The sequence below is a fragment of the Mixophyes fleayi genome, chromosome 8 (assembly GCF_038048845.1).
Source record: "Mixophyes fleayi isolate aMixFle1 chromosome 8, aMixFle1.hap1, whole genome shotgun sequence".
In the NCBI taxonomy this organism is placed as follows: Eukaryota; Metazoa; Chordata; class Amphibia; order Anura; family Limnodynastidae; genus Mixophyes; species Mixophyes fleayi.
In genome coordinates this window covers 8,031,228-8,049,359 of record NC_134409.1, presented here as the reverse complement: position 1 = coordinate 8,049,359, position 18,132 = coordinate 8,031,228, and the positions used below count along the sequence as shown (strand labels likewise).

The 18,132-nt window shown below is 42.1% G+C and overlaps 1 protein-coding gene across 19 annotated transcripts in view; it reads right to left on the bottom strand.

Annotated features, from left to right (window-relative positions):
- Positions 1-18,132, bottom strand: part of NFIA (nuclear factor I A) — a 369,222-nt gene that overhangs the window by 32,379 nt on the left and 318,711 nt on the right. For 8 of the 19 annotated variants that reach the window (XM_075181768.1, XM_075181774.1, XM_075181771.1 and 5 more), the window contains 4 exons: positions 14,999-15,177; positions 5,309-5,474; positions 1,533-1,602; positions 833-859 (listed from right to left, as the gene is read on the bottom strand). In XM_075181768.1, the coding sequence (XP_075037869.1) occupies positions 833-859; positions 1,533-1,602; positions 5,309-5,474; positions 14,999-15,177 (442 nt within the window). The remainder of the gene's footprint in view (positions 1-832; positions 860-1,532; positions 1,603-5,308; positions 5,475-14,998; positions 15,178-18,132) is intronic. The other 11 variants (XM_075181780.1, XM_075181782.1, XM_075181784.1 and 8 more) reach the window with 5 other exon arrangements.

Sequence of the window (18,132 nt, the reverse complement as noted above, 5' to 3'; positions counted from 1 at the left end):
AACAGAACATTATAAACGTAACCGACTTTTCCGAGCAATCTAAACTGTGTCTCGAAATGAATGTAAGTCTGTTTGGGTTCACTATGGACCAAAGCAGAAACCTTATCATCTGTAATCCAATATGCTATAAGGTTTCTTCTCAATAAGACTAATATGGTCCGTGTCTCTGTTATGAAGAGATACTGTATACTCCCGACAGCTAGTGCCAAATCTTTCTGTACCGCTCTACCTGAACACGGGGAAGAACCTGAAAGACAGGGGCGATATCACACTGGGTGAATGCTGGATGGGCCCTTTGGGAATAAAATCATAAAACTAATGTACGGGAGACCCAGCAATGGTCTTTTATCGTCTGCTACTTCAAGAGCTTCCTGTCCTCAGACGAAGCGCACTTCACTCTCATAACCATAACTTATTCATAGCCAGGGAAACCATTTCCGTGTTGTTTGACGCAGCACGGCCCCGGCGCGGCTCCGTAGCCCACTCCTGCAAAATGTGGCAACTCAGCAGCAAATTATAATGATGCAATTTACTCTGTAGACCGATTGGGGGAATGAAATTAGGAAAACAACAGCGTATAGTGTACAAAAATGTGCCGTCTCCTGACATTAAACAGTAATGAACAAGCATCAACGTACGGTAAGTAAGACAGGGATGATTTCTGGTACACAGTGATGAGCGGTTTTAAATCTACGTGGGTTGCGTTCAGCGGACCGTGATGGAAGGTGGTAAAAATAGGGATCACCAAACCATGTCATAAACACCCAAACTGTATTAAAGCATAGTCTGATATGGTAAATATTTAAAGAAATCTAAAGTGTAGGTCCCCTACCTGCTGAGCCGAGCAATCCTGTCTGTTCTGGAAGTGGGTGCAGAAGGGCAAGAGGGGAAAAGGTACAGTTAATAAAAGTACAGGTAAGATTGACGGTTAGCTATTTAACAATCATTTTTATCAGTGTATTTAGTAGTAATTTCTTTTTTTTTTTTATTTACAGAGATCTATATACTCCAAATTAAAAATAATTACCCCACCCACCAAGGGTATTTTACCGGTCATGTCATAAGAAAACAATTATGTTTAACAGCGTTCTGCCATATCTGCGCCGATAGCGGGCGACTGGCTCGTGTGCAATATAAAAACCACCCTCATGCCCTGTAATGATCCAATCCAAAGAGCTCAGATCACCATTTGACAACCGTAGATGATCTCTATAGGTCTGTGTGTGGTGATCTACTGACCGATGCCGGAAGAGATCCGACGGCGCAGTTCTAGTGCCGAAGTTACGTGTGTGGCCAAACTGGACTGTGATCCGGTGATTAGGGCTGAGCTTCAGGATTATACCGGGTATCTCTGTTATTATACACATCGGTACCCTCTGTAATACGCTGCCTTATCCTCATCCTGAGACGTTAAATAAAGTATAAAGCAGAATATTCTCCATGATACGGAGTGTGAGAGTCAGTAAAACCAAAACTCTGTTTATAGGATAACTCTACTCACAACTTATAAATGATCACAGAATATTACTTACTTGGAGTCCTGAGTTCCACCCAATCCAGCGAATCGGTCGCCAAAACACTGCCTGGAAGAAAAGAGCCTGCCTTGGCAGGAGTGAAGAGAGCATCACCGACTGCGGCAGACATGGGGGGCCGCCGGATTGGGTGGAATGCCGGACCCCAGTTATATTGTGTGATAACGTATATATCTTATGGAACAGCCTCTATACAGTATCTGCTGCCCACACGCAGTGATGTCACTGGTTCAGGCCATTATATATATATATATTTAGATGTGTGTGTGTACATGCACACGTATGTAGACATATGCATAGACACACATGTATTTTATACACTTAAGTTTACCCAAGTGTCCAGAACAGTTTTCTTTGTACCACTTTCCCTCCATCTCTGGTCAGTACAAGCAAAACTCACTTTTTGGGAGCAGTCAATTGTTTAAATCAGAGGATCTCAAAGAGGAAGTAGAGCCGTTATTTAACATTTATATATATAAAGGCTGAGTATGACTGAGGTTAAGAATAATAATATACAAGAACTGTTTATACATAAATATGTCCGTCATGCTCTCTCTTCATCCGCTGCAGCAGGAGAGGAGGGAGGGGCTTCTCTAACTAATCAGGCAGAGAATGATTGACAGCTAGGCAGACTTGCTTTTCAGAACGGACTCTGTGGATTGGTTGATTGATACAAAGGGGTGGGACCGGTGATGTCATAACAGCCTTCTTTTTGACGTTTTTTTTTTTACAAGATCCAATCACCTGATTTTTGGGTTATTGGTCCTTTAACCATGTGTCCTCATCCATGTATCCTCCTTTTAAACTACTTACTAGCATATGTTACATACTTTAGTGTAAAAGTAACAAAAATCAACAATAACAGTAATCGAAGTAATATCTATAATTCAAAACTCATGTTTTGGGTCCTGTAGGTGACACCTACGGTACTGGGCTGATTTAAGGGTTAAGGACCTTTGGTTTACACATAATATCCCTATTGTAGAGTATTATGAGCAATATACGACCGTAAACAAACAGTACACATGTATATCTACATTGCTGTTCCCCAATGTCTAGTAAGAATAAGTGAAATTGTATTTCTTATATAACAAAAAGAACATTTTCCCTACACATTCAGTGTTTGCCTTTATGATCACCCGGCTAGGAGTCTAAACTGAGCTATTTTTGATGATAAATTCAGGATGCGTTACAAGGAGAATATGAAAGTGTTGATTTTTTTTGGAAGCTCTTAAATAAATGATGTGAGTGGAGACGCCGGACGCTAAGTTTCAGCCTGACTGGCAGAGAACTCGCACAGAATTTCGGGAGTTATTCCCCACCTGTCCGATCCCACAAACACTCTCATACAACATTCACCAGGTGATCTTCTTCATATTCATGGTAGTAATGAGATAATATTGATACAATGGACACTAGTGGACCATTTAACCTATAATTCTAGAGTGCGTCATTGGAACTCTCCAATTATTCGGCAATTGGCCACATCCTAGGCGAGTGGTTGGAAGATGACCGCGCAAATGTCAAATTATAGTCATCATCTTACTGTATTGTCTGAAAGACCTGTCAGATGTTTGTAGTTAGTGTGTTTGTGTTGGGCCCATACAGGCTGCAAGAGCCACTGGCTGGAGATTTACAGAATGTATCTTAAAGGTAGTTTCAGATAAGGCTCTGAGAATGGGTTAATCCTTGTGTTCTACTATCGGTAACTACTGAACAACTGCAGAGGGACTAAGATAGTGAGATACATAAAATGTGTTTGTTACACTGTCAATCATAGCATGGGACTAATATATATATATTTACATTTGCAGATGCTGCAAAAATGCTTTTTCTGCTGCTTTACATTAGATGATAGTAAAAAATAAGTACTACGCTATAGCATAAGAGAGAGAGAGTTTGGCTATATCGGATAGTATACTGTAGATTATAAGGATATTAGAAGCCACCAAGCAGCTTTGTGAAGATATAAGGTGCTGCAGAATCTATAACACAGCATATGTGATCCCTTGTAAAACTACAATTGTGTTTCTTTATTACAGAACACTTATAAATGAAGGATATTTATTGGCGTGGTGTTTTGAAGGGGTAATGTTGTTTAAAAAAAAAAAGTGACCTAAAAAGTTGTAAGAAGATATGTGAGATGAACAAGAACTGTATCTGGGTACATTTAAGAAACCTGGTGCATAATTCGTAACAACCATTTAGATATTCGCTTACAACTGTACTAGAAAATGAAAATCAGAATATAATTTTCCTGTGCTCCAGTTTTCATGAATGTCCCCTGGTTCACACATCTTACCCTTGCCTGCTGCGTTCCATTTGTATTTTAACAAAACAAAAATCGCTCTCACAGATATCACATGACTAGTTTTGTAAGATTTCGGTGACGGGACGGTTCCAACCGCCAGTGAAGGAAAATAAGCTTATATTGTCAAGTGCTTACATCTATATAGGGATGTTACTGTCTGATAATAATATTACAGCACAGTGATACAATGTAGCGGGACGCACTGATATCCCCAGTCACATGTATCACTTACTGCACAGGAATCTAAAAGGATGTTACTGTCTGAATATAATATTACAGCACACTGATACAATGTAGCGGGAGGCACTGATATCCCCAGTCACATGTATCACTTACTGCACAGGAATCTATAGGGATGTTACTGTCTGATAATAATATTACAACACAGTGATACAATGTAGCAGGAAGCACTGATATCCCCAGTCACACGTATCACTTACTGCACAGGAATCTATAGGGATGTTACTGTCTGATTATAATATTACAGCACAGTGATACAATGTAGCAGGAAGCACTGATATCCCCAGTCACATGTATCACTTACTGCACAGGAATCTATAAGGATGTTACTGTCTGAATATAATATTACAGCACACTGATACAATGTAGCGGGAGGCACTGATATCCCCAGTCACATGTATCACTTACTGCACAGGAATCTATAGGGATGTTACTGTCTGATAATAATATTACAACACAGTGATACAATGTAGCAGGAAGCACTGATATCCCCAGTCACACGTATCACTTACTGCACAGGAATCTATAGGGATGTTACTGTCTGATTATAATATTACAGCACAGTGATACAATGTAGCAGGAAGCACTGATATCCTCAGTGACACATATCACTTACTGCACAGGAATCTATAGGGATGTTACTGTCTGATTATAATATTACAGCACAGTGATACAATGTAGCAGGAAGCACTGATATCCCCAGTCACATGTATCACTTACTGCACAGGAATCTATAGGGATGTTACTGTCTGATTATAATATTACAGCACAGTGATACAATGTAGCGGTAAACACTGATATCCCCAGTCACTCGTATCACTTACTGCACAGGAATCTATAGGGATGCTACTGTCTGATTATAATATTACAGCACAGTGATACAATGTAGCGGGAAGCACTGATATCCCCAGTCACACGTATCACTTACTGCACAGGAATCTATAGTGATGTTACTGTCTGATTATAATATTACAGCACAGTGATACAATGTAGCGGGAAGCACTGATATCCCCAGTCACACGAATCACTTACTGCACAGGAATCTATAGTGATGTTACTGTCTGATTATAATATTACAGCACACTGATACAATGTAGCGGGAAGCACTGATATCCCCAGTCACACGAATCACTTACTGCACAGGAATCTATAGTGATGTTACTGTGTGATTATAATATTACAGCACAGTGATACAATGTAGCGGGAAGTCACGCGTATCACTTACTCGGTGAAGTGGGAGATGTGGCTCCTCCTTCTGTAGACGTAGTTGGAGGCTTTGTGTCTGGCACGGGCAGAGGCACGGGCCTTGCCATGGGTGGCGGAGGAGGCGGTGGCAACATCGGAGTAGGAAGGAATGGATTGTGCACCTTGCCTTGGCTGCTACCGTTGGGCTGTGAAACGACAAGAAAGAAAACAAACAGTTAAGCTAAATCTGACGTCACTGATCTACCAACATTTATACATGCAGAATCAGAACACATTAAGCCCCACCCCTGACCAGCCATAATCCCGCCCTGAGCCGCCTCAAAACATCCAAGCCCCTCCCATTTCAGAAAAAGCCCCACCCCATTCTATTGGCGGAAATCAGAACAGCTGGGAGGTCTTATACTATCTAATGCTCAAAATCTCACAAAGGATCAATGAGTTTTAATCCCCTTCTCTTTAAAAAAAACAACAAACTTTTGTTTTTAGGCGGAATATACACTTCAACTATTTGTCTACAGAAAATATGAGGCCAGGCACTTTATCTCCCCAGGCAATGGACACCTTGACTTATATAGACAGCTTCTATTACACGTAGGAAGGATACATTCATCTGAAAGGGTTCCGTCGTGACGTAAAACTCCACAATCTGCAACACCACAAGTGCAGTGAACGTTGTACCAGTCCATGCCCTGCACAGGTGTATGATATAAAGGTTTCTGTACTCTAGTGATATATTCCAGCGCAGTTCCTTCTGTCAAGTCATAAATTTGATGATTTTGTTTAGAATCACTTAGCTTGGAACAAAAAAGGAATAAAATTCCAGCTCCGTGCACCGTCTCGCACGGCTCAGCTGTGTCCTGGGGTAACTGTATATTCAACGTTTTATGAGACGGAGCAGTAAGTTTAATTTATGGAGCAATAGAATTTAGGAGGCTGTGAGCCTGTACTGTCTGACAATATCAGTTCTGACAACAGTCAACAAATTGATCCACCGTACAGTCATCTATCCTGCCTGCGCCCCGCTCAGGGGAAAGAGAGACGGGAACGGGCGAGACGATAAAATTGGACTACAGCGGTTTTAAGGAACAATAAAATCCTTTACTGAAGTCTTTATAACTTCCATAATTGTGTCTGTTATCCGTCTACCTCAGTGCTTTGAAAACGAATCTTCTTTCATGTAACTAATACAAGGTTCGATGTCTTAGATACTCGTGTGTTCAGCTTTGAAAACAGAAGTAGACAAAAAACAAGACCAACGTCTCAACGGTTTTGCACAAACCTAAGATTTATAGTGCAGCCTGATTTAAATAATCATTGCAATGTACATTTATTAACACACATACGATTCTTTGGGAAAATCATCTGCCAAATGTAATTTCTGCTATAATGCCTTTTACAGTATATAAATCATATGCTGATGTGGGCTGTCCTGTGGACTGAAGTCACATGATCATTCAGAGCCAATCATTCATGAAACCAATGTGACAGTGTGGTGTCATATTGGGGTCAATGGATTGCCCTCCTTTGGCTGATCTGATCATGTGAACCGTGATCGCACCTGACACGTCACTTGCGTTTAATGCAGCGGCAATGCGTAAGGGGCCTAAATGTAACATGTTTATTTATGTTGGGGCAGCACGGTGGCTCAGTGGTTAGCACTTCTGCCTTACAGCACTGGGGTCATGAGTTCAATTTCCGACCAGGGCCTTATCTGTGTGGAGTTTGTATTTTCTCCCCGTGTTTGCGTGGGTTTCCTCCGGGTGCTCCGGTTTCCTCCCACATTCCAAAAACATACTGGTAGGCTCTTTGGCTGCTATCAAAATTGACCCTAATCTCTCTCTCTCTGTCTGTGTGTGTGTCAGGGAATTTAGACTGTAAGCTCCAATGGGGCAGGGACTGATGTGAATGAGTTCTCTGTACAGCGCTGCGGAATTAGTAGCGCTATATAAATAACTGATGATGATGATGTCTGCTCAGATATCGGATTAACGTATAGTTATGTGGAATGCAATATCGTTTCTTTCCCCTCAGCAAATCATGCTAAACATTGATGCTTATTATTAATTTTGATGCAAACGTGTAATTTATTCCTCTATAATAGACAAAGCAGTTTTAAAAGGAAGTCACATTGTCTTTCTTCTGTATAGTTGAAGCTAGAGGGGGCTATGAAGGGTCACAGTAAAATGGGATTATTGTATTTTAAATGACAACTATCCTGAATCGGGAGATAAGTCAGAAGATGTGTTGCAAAGTTTAAAGAATGTTCACAAATGGATTTAAAAAGATATTGCTACATTTACAATTACTTTTCGCTCCCACCTACACTCAGTCTACTTGTACTGTGTCACCGAGCTGGGCGTCGGAGACTGATCCCACCGGTTATCAGAAGGACCAAGTAACATGTCTCAGAGAGGTGTCTTGTGATTAGTGTGGTCATTCAGAAGAGGGGGGCGGACACCCACAGATAGATAATACGGCTGAGTGTTTGAATAAGAGTTACGCAATAGTGTTCCGTTACTAATGCTTAACTAAATTTGCGCTGAACCACAGCAACTAATCAGCAATTAGCCTTTATCTCTGCACGTTAGACACTGAAAACACATCTGGTTGATGCTGTGGTTTATGACACATTTTGCACCTTAATTCACTGTTAGCCCTAATATCTCTTTTCTAGGGCATTGGTTGTAGTCAAACCAACTGTTACAATGATTCAAGTTGTAGTAAGATAATATTTTATTTTTAATTTGGTGTCATTTGTCCTTTAAAGAATAATACTTTTATTGAGTGCAGGATCTAGAATACAATTTATCAAGTTGTACAAGGAGGTCAAGTTTGCAAATACAATTTTTATTTTACCTAACATTTAAATGTTTTTTTTAAGACAAGATGATTCCTATTCTGCAGGTGAAGAAATTAGTAAGATGCTGTCACTTTCACGGCATGGTGAAGTTTTCTGCACAACTAAGTGGAAAACGTATATAAAACATGAATTTGAGTCTTATTTAAATGTATGGATGAATTTAGTATTTTAATGACAGTTCCAGTCTCTTATCGCAGACATTTTAATGTCATTATTTTAGTTTTAACTAGATATATTTGTGTTGTGTATCTTTAATGAGAGGTGTTGGATGGTTTGGGGACACCCCAGTAATTACATTGCGCGCAGTATGTAGACAGAGGGAAACTTCCTGCTGTGTAATTATAGCAGTAAACTTTCTATGCTCAATAACAATCACAGTAATCTCTCCATTATATGACTTCTAGATTGGTCCTACCGCGTTGTTTCTGGAGGTCCAGCATACATTGATAACACTGTTGAGAACATCGGAGCGACCACATCCCAAAAACAAGGTTTCTTCTTGTGGGGCGAGACTATTTATATGGGTTTCATGTGGTGGAGGGGGTGCATTCAGGAAGGGTGGTCCCTGTTCAGAGGGGGAAGGATTTTGTCAGCAAGCTAAGCGGAACGCTGATATCCAGTCTTATCCTGCCATGGAAACAGTCATTAAGAACGCTGTAGACCAACTGGCTTCCTAGAAAATACATTAGCTGCATTCTCAAGAAAATTGGTTCAGCCAACTAACCGGCTGCTTCCACTGAGCGTAGATGACAGATGCTCTTTAAAAACAGAAAATCTAAAGGAGATAATCAAACTCCAGGATTTGAAAGAGGTATCGGGACTGTGGAAGGAACGGAGGCCCCTGATTGGAGGGCTCAGTAACGGTCTCCAGGATGATTGACAAAAAAACCAACCCTCTGGAAGTAATATTTGGCTGCTAATCCGACACAAATAAATCGGACGGTTACCCCTTCACCTTAACACCAGCTTGAGAACCTAGTAATCCTGGGAGAGATTTCACCTATAAATATTAGTGTCGTTCCTTTATTTACCCTCACAATTCATTCAAAATATACATCATTCACAAAGCTAACAACCTTTCTTAGTTAAAGTCTTGCTACACAACGCAGTTAGTAATGAAAAGGAAAAAAAAAATGACACATACTCTGAAAGTCTGAAATACTTTTTGCTGGTTCATATAAAATATTTTACAGCATGCACAGATTGGTAGAGAGATAAATACAAAGCGCAAGATATTAAACTTGTGGTATGTAGAGTTCAGGCGCTGGTCAACTTGATATACACGTATAAATAACATTGCAGACTTATAACATCTGTCTTTCGACAAGTTGTTAAATATCAGTTAGCAACAGCCATTTAATTTTGTGGCTTTACATCATAATTCCCCTCTGAAGGACGCTAATTTATATTGTCAGAAAAGCCCTCTCCCCCAACATAGGCTATTTTCAATCATTGATTTTAAGATGGTTGTAAACTTATGGTCTCAAAGTAAAATATAATGACTTTAAAAGGGGTGATGGGGGGGGAGGGGTTAACTAACATACCACTTCAATGGCACAAACTAAGACTAAAAAAGCAAAAACAAAATAACGACAAAACAATAATTTAATAAGCCAGAATGTTTTTGTGGTATATGGTGGATAAAGGACGTCATCTTTCCGGGATTACTATATAGATCTGTCTAAAAAGATCCTGTTCATCAATCTTGTGATCCTTAGGGATTAATCTTTGTTCCTCTTTTTCATCTAATGTGTTCACCAATAAACATGGGATTAACCTCTAATAGGAACGGGCCCTAAGGGTTACATTAGTGATATGATGATCAGTCAGTTAGTTGACTGCTCGGGAGAAGTATTGGGCTAAATATATTGGTAATGCCCTCTAAAATTTAGCTCAGACCTGCGCCTCTTCTCTGATAGCCACCTCTAATTCCTGCCTACTAGACTTCTCCTGTGCTGCTCCCCACTTATGGAATTCCCAAATCAGGCTTTCCCACAACTCTTTATGAGAGCCTATTCTACTCTCACTAAAGCATGCTCACACCTAACCTACTCCCACATATACTACTCTCACTAAAGCACCATCACACCTACCCTACTCTCACCTATACTACTCACACTGAAACACCCTCACACCTACCCTACTCTCACCTATACTACTCACACTGATACACCCTCACACCTACCCTACTCTCACCTATACTACTCACACTGATACACCCTCACACCTACCATACTCTCACCTATACTACTCACACTGATACACCCTCACACCTACCCTACTCTCACCTATACTACTCACATTAAAGCACCCTCACACCTACCATACTCTCACCTATACTACTCACACTGATACACCCTCACACCTACCCTACTCTCACCTATACTACTCACATTAAAGCACCCTCACACCTACCCTACTCTTACCTATACTACTCACACTGATACACCCTCACACCTACCCTACTCTCACCTATACTACTCACACTGATACACCCTCACACCTACCCTACTCTCACCTATACTACTCACACTAATGCACCCTCACACCTACCCTACTCTCACCTATACTACTCACATTAAAGCACCCTCACACCTACCATACTCTCACCTATACTACTCACACTGATACACCCTCACACCTACCCTATTCTCACCTATACTACTCACACTGAAACACCCTCACACCTACCATACTATCACCTATACTACTCACATTAAAGCACCCTCACACCTACCCTACTCTCACCTATACTACTCACACTGATACACCCTCACACCTACCCTACTCTCACCTATACTACTCACACTGATACACCCTCACACCTACCTTACTCTCACCTATACTACTCACACTAATGCACCCTCACACCTACCCTACTCTCACCTATACTACTCACACTGATACACCCTCACACCTACCCTACTCTCACCTATACTACTCACATTAAAGCACCCTCACACCTACCCTACTCTCACCTATACTACTCACACTGATACACCCTCACACCTACCCTACTCTCACCTATACTACTCACATTAAAGCACCCTCACACCTACCCTACTCTCACCTATACTACTCACACTGATACACCCTCACACCTACCCTACTCTCACCTATACTACTCACACTGATACACCCTCACACCTACCCTACTCTCACCTATACTACTCACACTAATGCACCCTCACACCTACCCTACTCTCACCTATACTACTCACACTGATACACCCTCACACCTACCCTACTCTCACCTATACTACTCACACTGATACACCCTCACACCTACCCTACTCTCACCTATACTACTCACACTGATACACCCTCACACCTACCCTACTCTCACCTATACTACTCACACTGAAACACCCTCACACCTACCCTACTCTCACCTATACTACTCACACTGATACACCCTCACACCTACCCTACTCTTACCTGTACTACTCACACTGATACACCCTCACACCTACCCTACTCTCACCTATACTACTCACACTGATACACCCTCACACCTACACTACTCTCACCTATACTACTCACACTGATACACCCTCACACCTACCCTACTCTCACCTGTACTACTCACACTGATACACCCTCACACCTACCCTACTCTCACCTATACTACTCACACTGATACACCCTCACACCTACCCTACTCTCACCTATACTACTCACACTGATACACCCTCACACCTACCCTACTCTCACCTATACTACTCACACTGATACACCCTCACACCTACCCTACTCTCACCTATACTACTCACACTGATACACCCTCACACCTACCCTACTCTCACCTATACTACTCACACTGAAACACCCTCACACCTACCCTACTCTCACCTATACTACTCACACTGATACACCCTCACACCTACCCTACTCTCACCTATACTACTCACACTGATACACCCTCACACCTACCCTACTCTCACCTATACTACTCACACTGATACACCCTCACACCTACCCTACTCTCACCTATACTACTCACACTGATACACCCTCACACCTACTCTACTCTCACCTATACTACTCACACTAATGCACCCTCACACCTACCCTACTCTCACCTGTACTACTCACACTGATACACCCTCACACCTACCCTACTCTCACCTATACTACTCACACTGATACACCCTCACACCTACCCTACTCTCACCTATACTACTCACACTGATACACCCTCACACCTACCCTACTCTCACCTATACTACTCACACTGATACACCCTCACACCTACCCTACTCTCACCTATACTACTCACACTGATACACCCTCACACCTACCCTACTCTCACCTATACTACTCACACTGATACACCCTCACACCTACCCTACTCTCACCTATACTACTCACACTGAAACACCCTCACACCTACCCTACTCTCACCTATACTACTCACACTGATACACCCTCACACCTACCCTACTCTCACCTATACTACTCACACTGATACACCCTCACACCTACCCTACTCTCACCTATACTACTCACACTGATACACCCTCACACCTACCCTACTCTCACCTATACTACTCACACTGATACACCCTCACACCTACCCTACTCTCACCTATACTACTCACACTGATACACCCTCACACCTACTCTACTCTCACCTATACTACTCACACTGATACACCCTCACACCTACCCTACTCTCACCTATACTACTCACACTGATACACCCTCACACCTACCCTACTCTCACCTATACTACTCACACTGATACACCCTCACACCTACCCTACTCCCACCTATACTACTCACACTGATACACCCTCACACCTACTCTACTCTCACCTATACTACTCACACTGATACACCCTCACACCTACTCTACTCTCACCTATACTACTCACACTGATACACCCTCACACCTACCCTACTCTCACCTATACTACTCACACTGATACACCCTCACACCTACCCTACTCTCACCTATACTACTCACACTGATACACCCTCACACCTACTCTACTCTCACCTATACTACTCACACTGATACACCCTCACACCTACCCTACTCTCACCTATACTACTCACACTGATACACCCTCACACCTACCCTACTCTCACCTATACTACTCACACTGATACACCCTCACACCTACCCTACTCTCACCTATACTACTCACACTAATGCACCCTCACACCTACCCTACTCTCACCTATACTACTCACACTGATACACCCTCACACCTACTCTACTCTCACCTATACTACTCACACTGATACACCCTCACACCTACCCTACTCTCACCTATACTACTCACACTGATACACCCTCACACCTACCCTACTCTCACCTATACTACTCACACTGATACACCCTCACACCTACCCTACTCTCACCTATACTACTCACACTAATGCACCCTCACACCTACCCTACTCTCACCTGTACTACTCACACTGATACACCCTCACACCTACCCTACTCTCACCTATACTACTCACACTGATACACCCTCACACCTACCCTACTCTCACCTATACTACTCACACTGATACACCCTCACACCTACCCTACTCTCACCTATACTACTCACACTGATACACCCTCACACCTACCCTACTCTCACCTATACTACTCACACTGATACACCCTCACACCTACCCTACTCTCACCTATACTACTCACACTGATACACCCTCACACCTACCCTACTCTCACCTATACTACTCACACTGATGCACCCTCACACCTACCCTACTCTCACCTATACTACTCACACTGATACACCCTCACACCTACTCTACTCTCACCTATACTACTCACACTGATACACCCTCACACCTACCCTACTCTCACCTATACTACTCACACTGATACACCCTCACACCTACCCTACTCTCACCTATACTACTCACACTGATACACCCTCACACCTACCCTACTCTCACCTATACTACTCACACTAATGCACCCTCACACCTACCCTACTCTCACCTGTACTACTCACACTGATACACCCTCACACCTACCCTACTCTCACCTATACTACTCACACTGATACACCCTCACACCTACCCTACTCTCACCTATACTACTCACACTGATACACCCTCACACCTACCCTACTCTCACCTATACTACTCACACTGATACACCCTCACACCTACCCTACTCTCACCTATACTACTCACACTGATACACCCTCACACCTACCCTACTCTCACCTATACTACTCACACTGATACACCCTCACACCTACCCTACTCTCACCTATACTACTCACACTGATACACCCTCACACCTACCCTACTCTCACCTACACTACTCACACTGATACACCCTCACACCTACCCTACTCCCACCTATACTACTCACACTGATACACCCTCACACCTACCCTACTCTCACCTATACTACTCACACTGATACACCCTCACACCTACCCTACTCTCACCTACACTACTCACACTGATACACCCTCACAACTGTCCCAATCTCCACTCTGGGCCACACTCGCTCCTCTTGTTTCAGCTGTGACCACTTCCACTTAGACTGTAAGCTCTCTAATGAGCAGGGTCCTCCATTCCCTTTGTTTTCAATCCTGTATTAATTTTGTCTACCTTGTATGTCCCTTTTTTATGTGTACCTTGTGTTTCCCATTCTCCGGTACCAGGGAGGACTGTGGGGACTTACTAATAAACAACAATAACAATAGTAACTGTGGCACAAGCCTCTGCTCACCAAATGAAAAAAACATAACAAAATACGGTGAAAAAATAAATCAAATTTCTTTTTGACAACCCACAGTCTTTGCTAAAAGAAACATTTCATTGACAGCGGGCAGACACGTCTGTAGTATAAAAATCAGTCCTTACGTTTAGGAACCCCACCTGTCCAGCCTGCTGACCGGCTTCTGGGCAGACAAGTTGGACAAACTCTTTCAGAGTCTCTTGCGGGTGATAGCGGATTGCTGGGTGAGAGAAGTACGGCCCCGGTTGCTGGATGATAGGCGATGTTGGGAAATGTAAAGTTGATGGCGTTGCATGCGGACTCGCTATAGGAGAGAAAAAGAAACTCGCTGTTATCTGTGTTTACTGTAACATACACACAGTTCAAACAAAGGTCTGTAGCTTCTTCTATAAACAAACGTCCATTCCAATCACACTCTAACAAAGGAACCTTTTGATACAATGTATACTTTGTATGAGTGATACATACTTCCCGTCACGGCAGTTCATCTCAAGGACAATTCACAGTTCTCTAGCCCACAGTTGTATTACTAAAAATATTGGTTTATGATTAAACATTAAGATAGACATTATAAAAAGAAGACAAAGGGAAATGAAACTTTTCCAACCATTTAAACAAAGTCTCTACATAGTATTAAATGTATGTTGCATAAAATAAATAAAATACATGAAACTCACTGACGATGGTGCATATTATCATCAATACTTCTCATGTTCTGAAATGAATTTTAGGCCACATTTAAAATATACTGTGCTTTAATGATGTTCTGATTTCTAGTGAATTGATAGGCTGCAAGAAAATTGGTTCAGCTAACACAATGGTGTATATAGGCGACACATACAGTGCCTGGAGTTTGCAGAGCTGTTTGACGTACGTAACCGATTGATGTCCAAAGTTGAAACTCAACAGAAGCACTTTGTTTTCAAGGTTCTTCATTACATTGTAACAGTACCCTAACGACTGGGCTAAACTTGTCACAGTGACCTTTAATTGGCTGATTGCTAACTGCTTGTCTCTTCCTAGCGCAGCTATCATCAGCCTTTCGCTGCACTCACCCAAATGCTGACTGTCTTCCAACAGACAGACAGACAGACATTCAGCCTCACAGCGATGCTGGTGGTCCGAGGACTCGTCAGTTACAGGAGAATACAACTATAGAGATTAGGTTTGTTGCAGAACACTGATGCTAATCTAGCTCCAGCCCACCGAGTCTACCTGTTATAAACAGAGATCTGGTCACTAAGCAATCAGGTTGGATGACCAGATTGTGAAGCACACCCCCCAGATGTGCAAGCCACCCTGAGGGCAGTGATTTACAGTGGACGGGAAGGGATGGAGAAGACGAATTAAAGGAGAAAAGAGAATTAATTACAGAGAGGAGGAGAAATTAATTACAGGGGATCGCTAGACAGGTGTGGGGAACTAATTACAGGTGAGGTAGGTGGGGAAAAATGATCTAAGGCATTTATGTATACGTCAGAATTTGTCTAATGTTCAAATGATCTACAAGTCTACAATAGTTGCATTTCAGACATTAGCTGCAATGAGCCGTATCACAATTATTTTAGTAAAGTGTGTTATGGTTCATTGTGGCTAATATCAGAAGGACAAGTGGAAATTTAAACCTTACTGACAAAACTGTAAGAACGTATCATGACCTGTGTATAGTACCGGAGCTGTTTTCCATTTGATGATGAATCTAGTATCTTGGTGGCCATTGTTTACGGATGAAACAAATCACAGAGGGTGAGAGTGACTTTAGGGCTCCTTCCAATTATCTGTTAATAACAGAAGCTTTCTTCTAACAACACCCTTAAGAGAGACGTTTAGATCTTACAGATCACCTATAAAGCTCAGGATTTCACCCATTAGTTCTGAGCAATTGCAGTTCTTCAGGTAAACTTGTCCCCCCCCCCCCCAAAAAAAAATATCTTACAAGAAAATTCTGTTCCCAGTCTTCCCTCTACTTGCATAGCTAGTTGTATCAACAAGTTTCACTAAACATGTAAACAAAAAAACAAAGGAAAAACATAAATTCTATTTATACGTAGAACATATTCCACTATTTAACTACAAGTTGACATAGAAAAACAAACAGTATTCCTATATAGTACCCAATAAAACCAGGACAAAAGAGGAAACCCCAACCTGACCAAACTGATTTCAACTGCAGATCAGGACAGATTCCACTTGATTCATCAAACCACGCCCACAATGTATCAAGGTCCCGCCCACTTTCTGATAAACCCAGTAAATAAGGATCAGTGATACCCCGTTCTCACTGCCTGAAAACCCCGGGTTATTGCTGGGACAAGCCCATAGGACCTGGGTCGAGGCTCAGTGTGAACAGGCCCAGGACTTATTCCCGTGAATTGGACTCGGATCTTCTGGGGGGTTATTCCTGGGTCCGACCTGGGTAACCTCCAGTGTGTACGGTGAGACCCTGGTTTTTCAACCCGGGTGTCACCGAAAGCTATTGTAAAGTAAAATAAAAAAAAACACATCACAAGAAGAGCCAATCAGAGCTCCTCTTGTGTTGTTGCCAAGGAGACCCGGGCTGCCCCGTGTTCAGTGTGAACTCGGTCTATCCGGGTATTTGCCAAGGTATCCTGCACTGTCACCTGCCAATATTCCAGCTCATAAAACGGGGCTATTACCAGGGCGGCAGTGTGAAAGTGGTATAAATAAGGTGCAGATTATAGGGTGAGAAATTAACGGTGTTTCAATGCAGTCGATTGTGTATGGAAGAGAATGAATCTTGTTATTCATGTTGAGCGTTGTAAATATCACAAAACAATGGGACATAATGTACAGCATGGAAACAATGCAGGTACAGTACTATTCCTACACTGAAAGCCACAGTGTTCAGGAAATACAATCTCCTTCATATATAAGTGATGAAATAATGCTTCTTCTCATTTTCTTGGCGGAAGCAGATATGTTTGAAGTGGAAGAAATACAATGTGAGGGGTCCTTATGTAAAACGAATTCCTAGCAGGTGACCTAATAAATGAGGTGTTTGCGTCTAGACCACATATCAATTAAGCTTTGTTTTTCTGTATTTCTGTCTTATTTTACTTGTTGGCCTTACAGAGCACACAGGTCTATCATTATTATATATTTTTTTAATTAACTATGAGGCAATAGCATTGCATTCATTCATTATAAATTACCTGACACAGGAGTACACAAGTAGAACAATAGAGAATTTTATTTACAGTAAAACAGAACACTAGGGCTGCCAAATCTACAACTACAC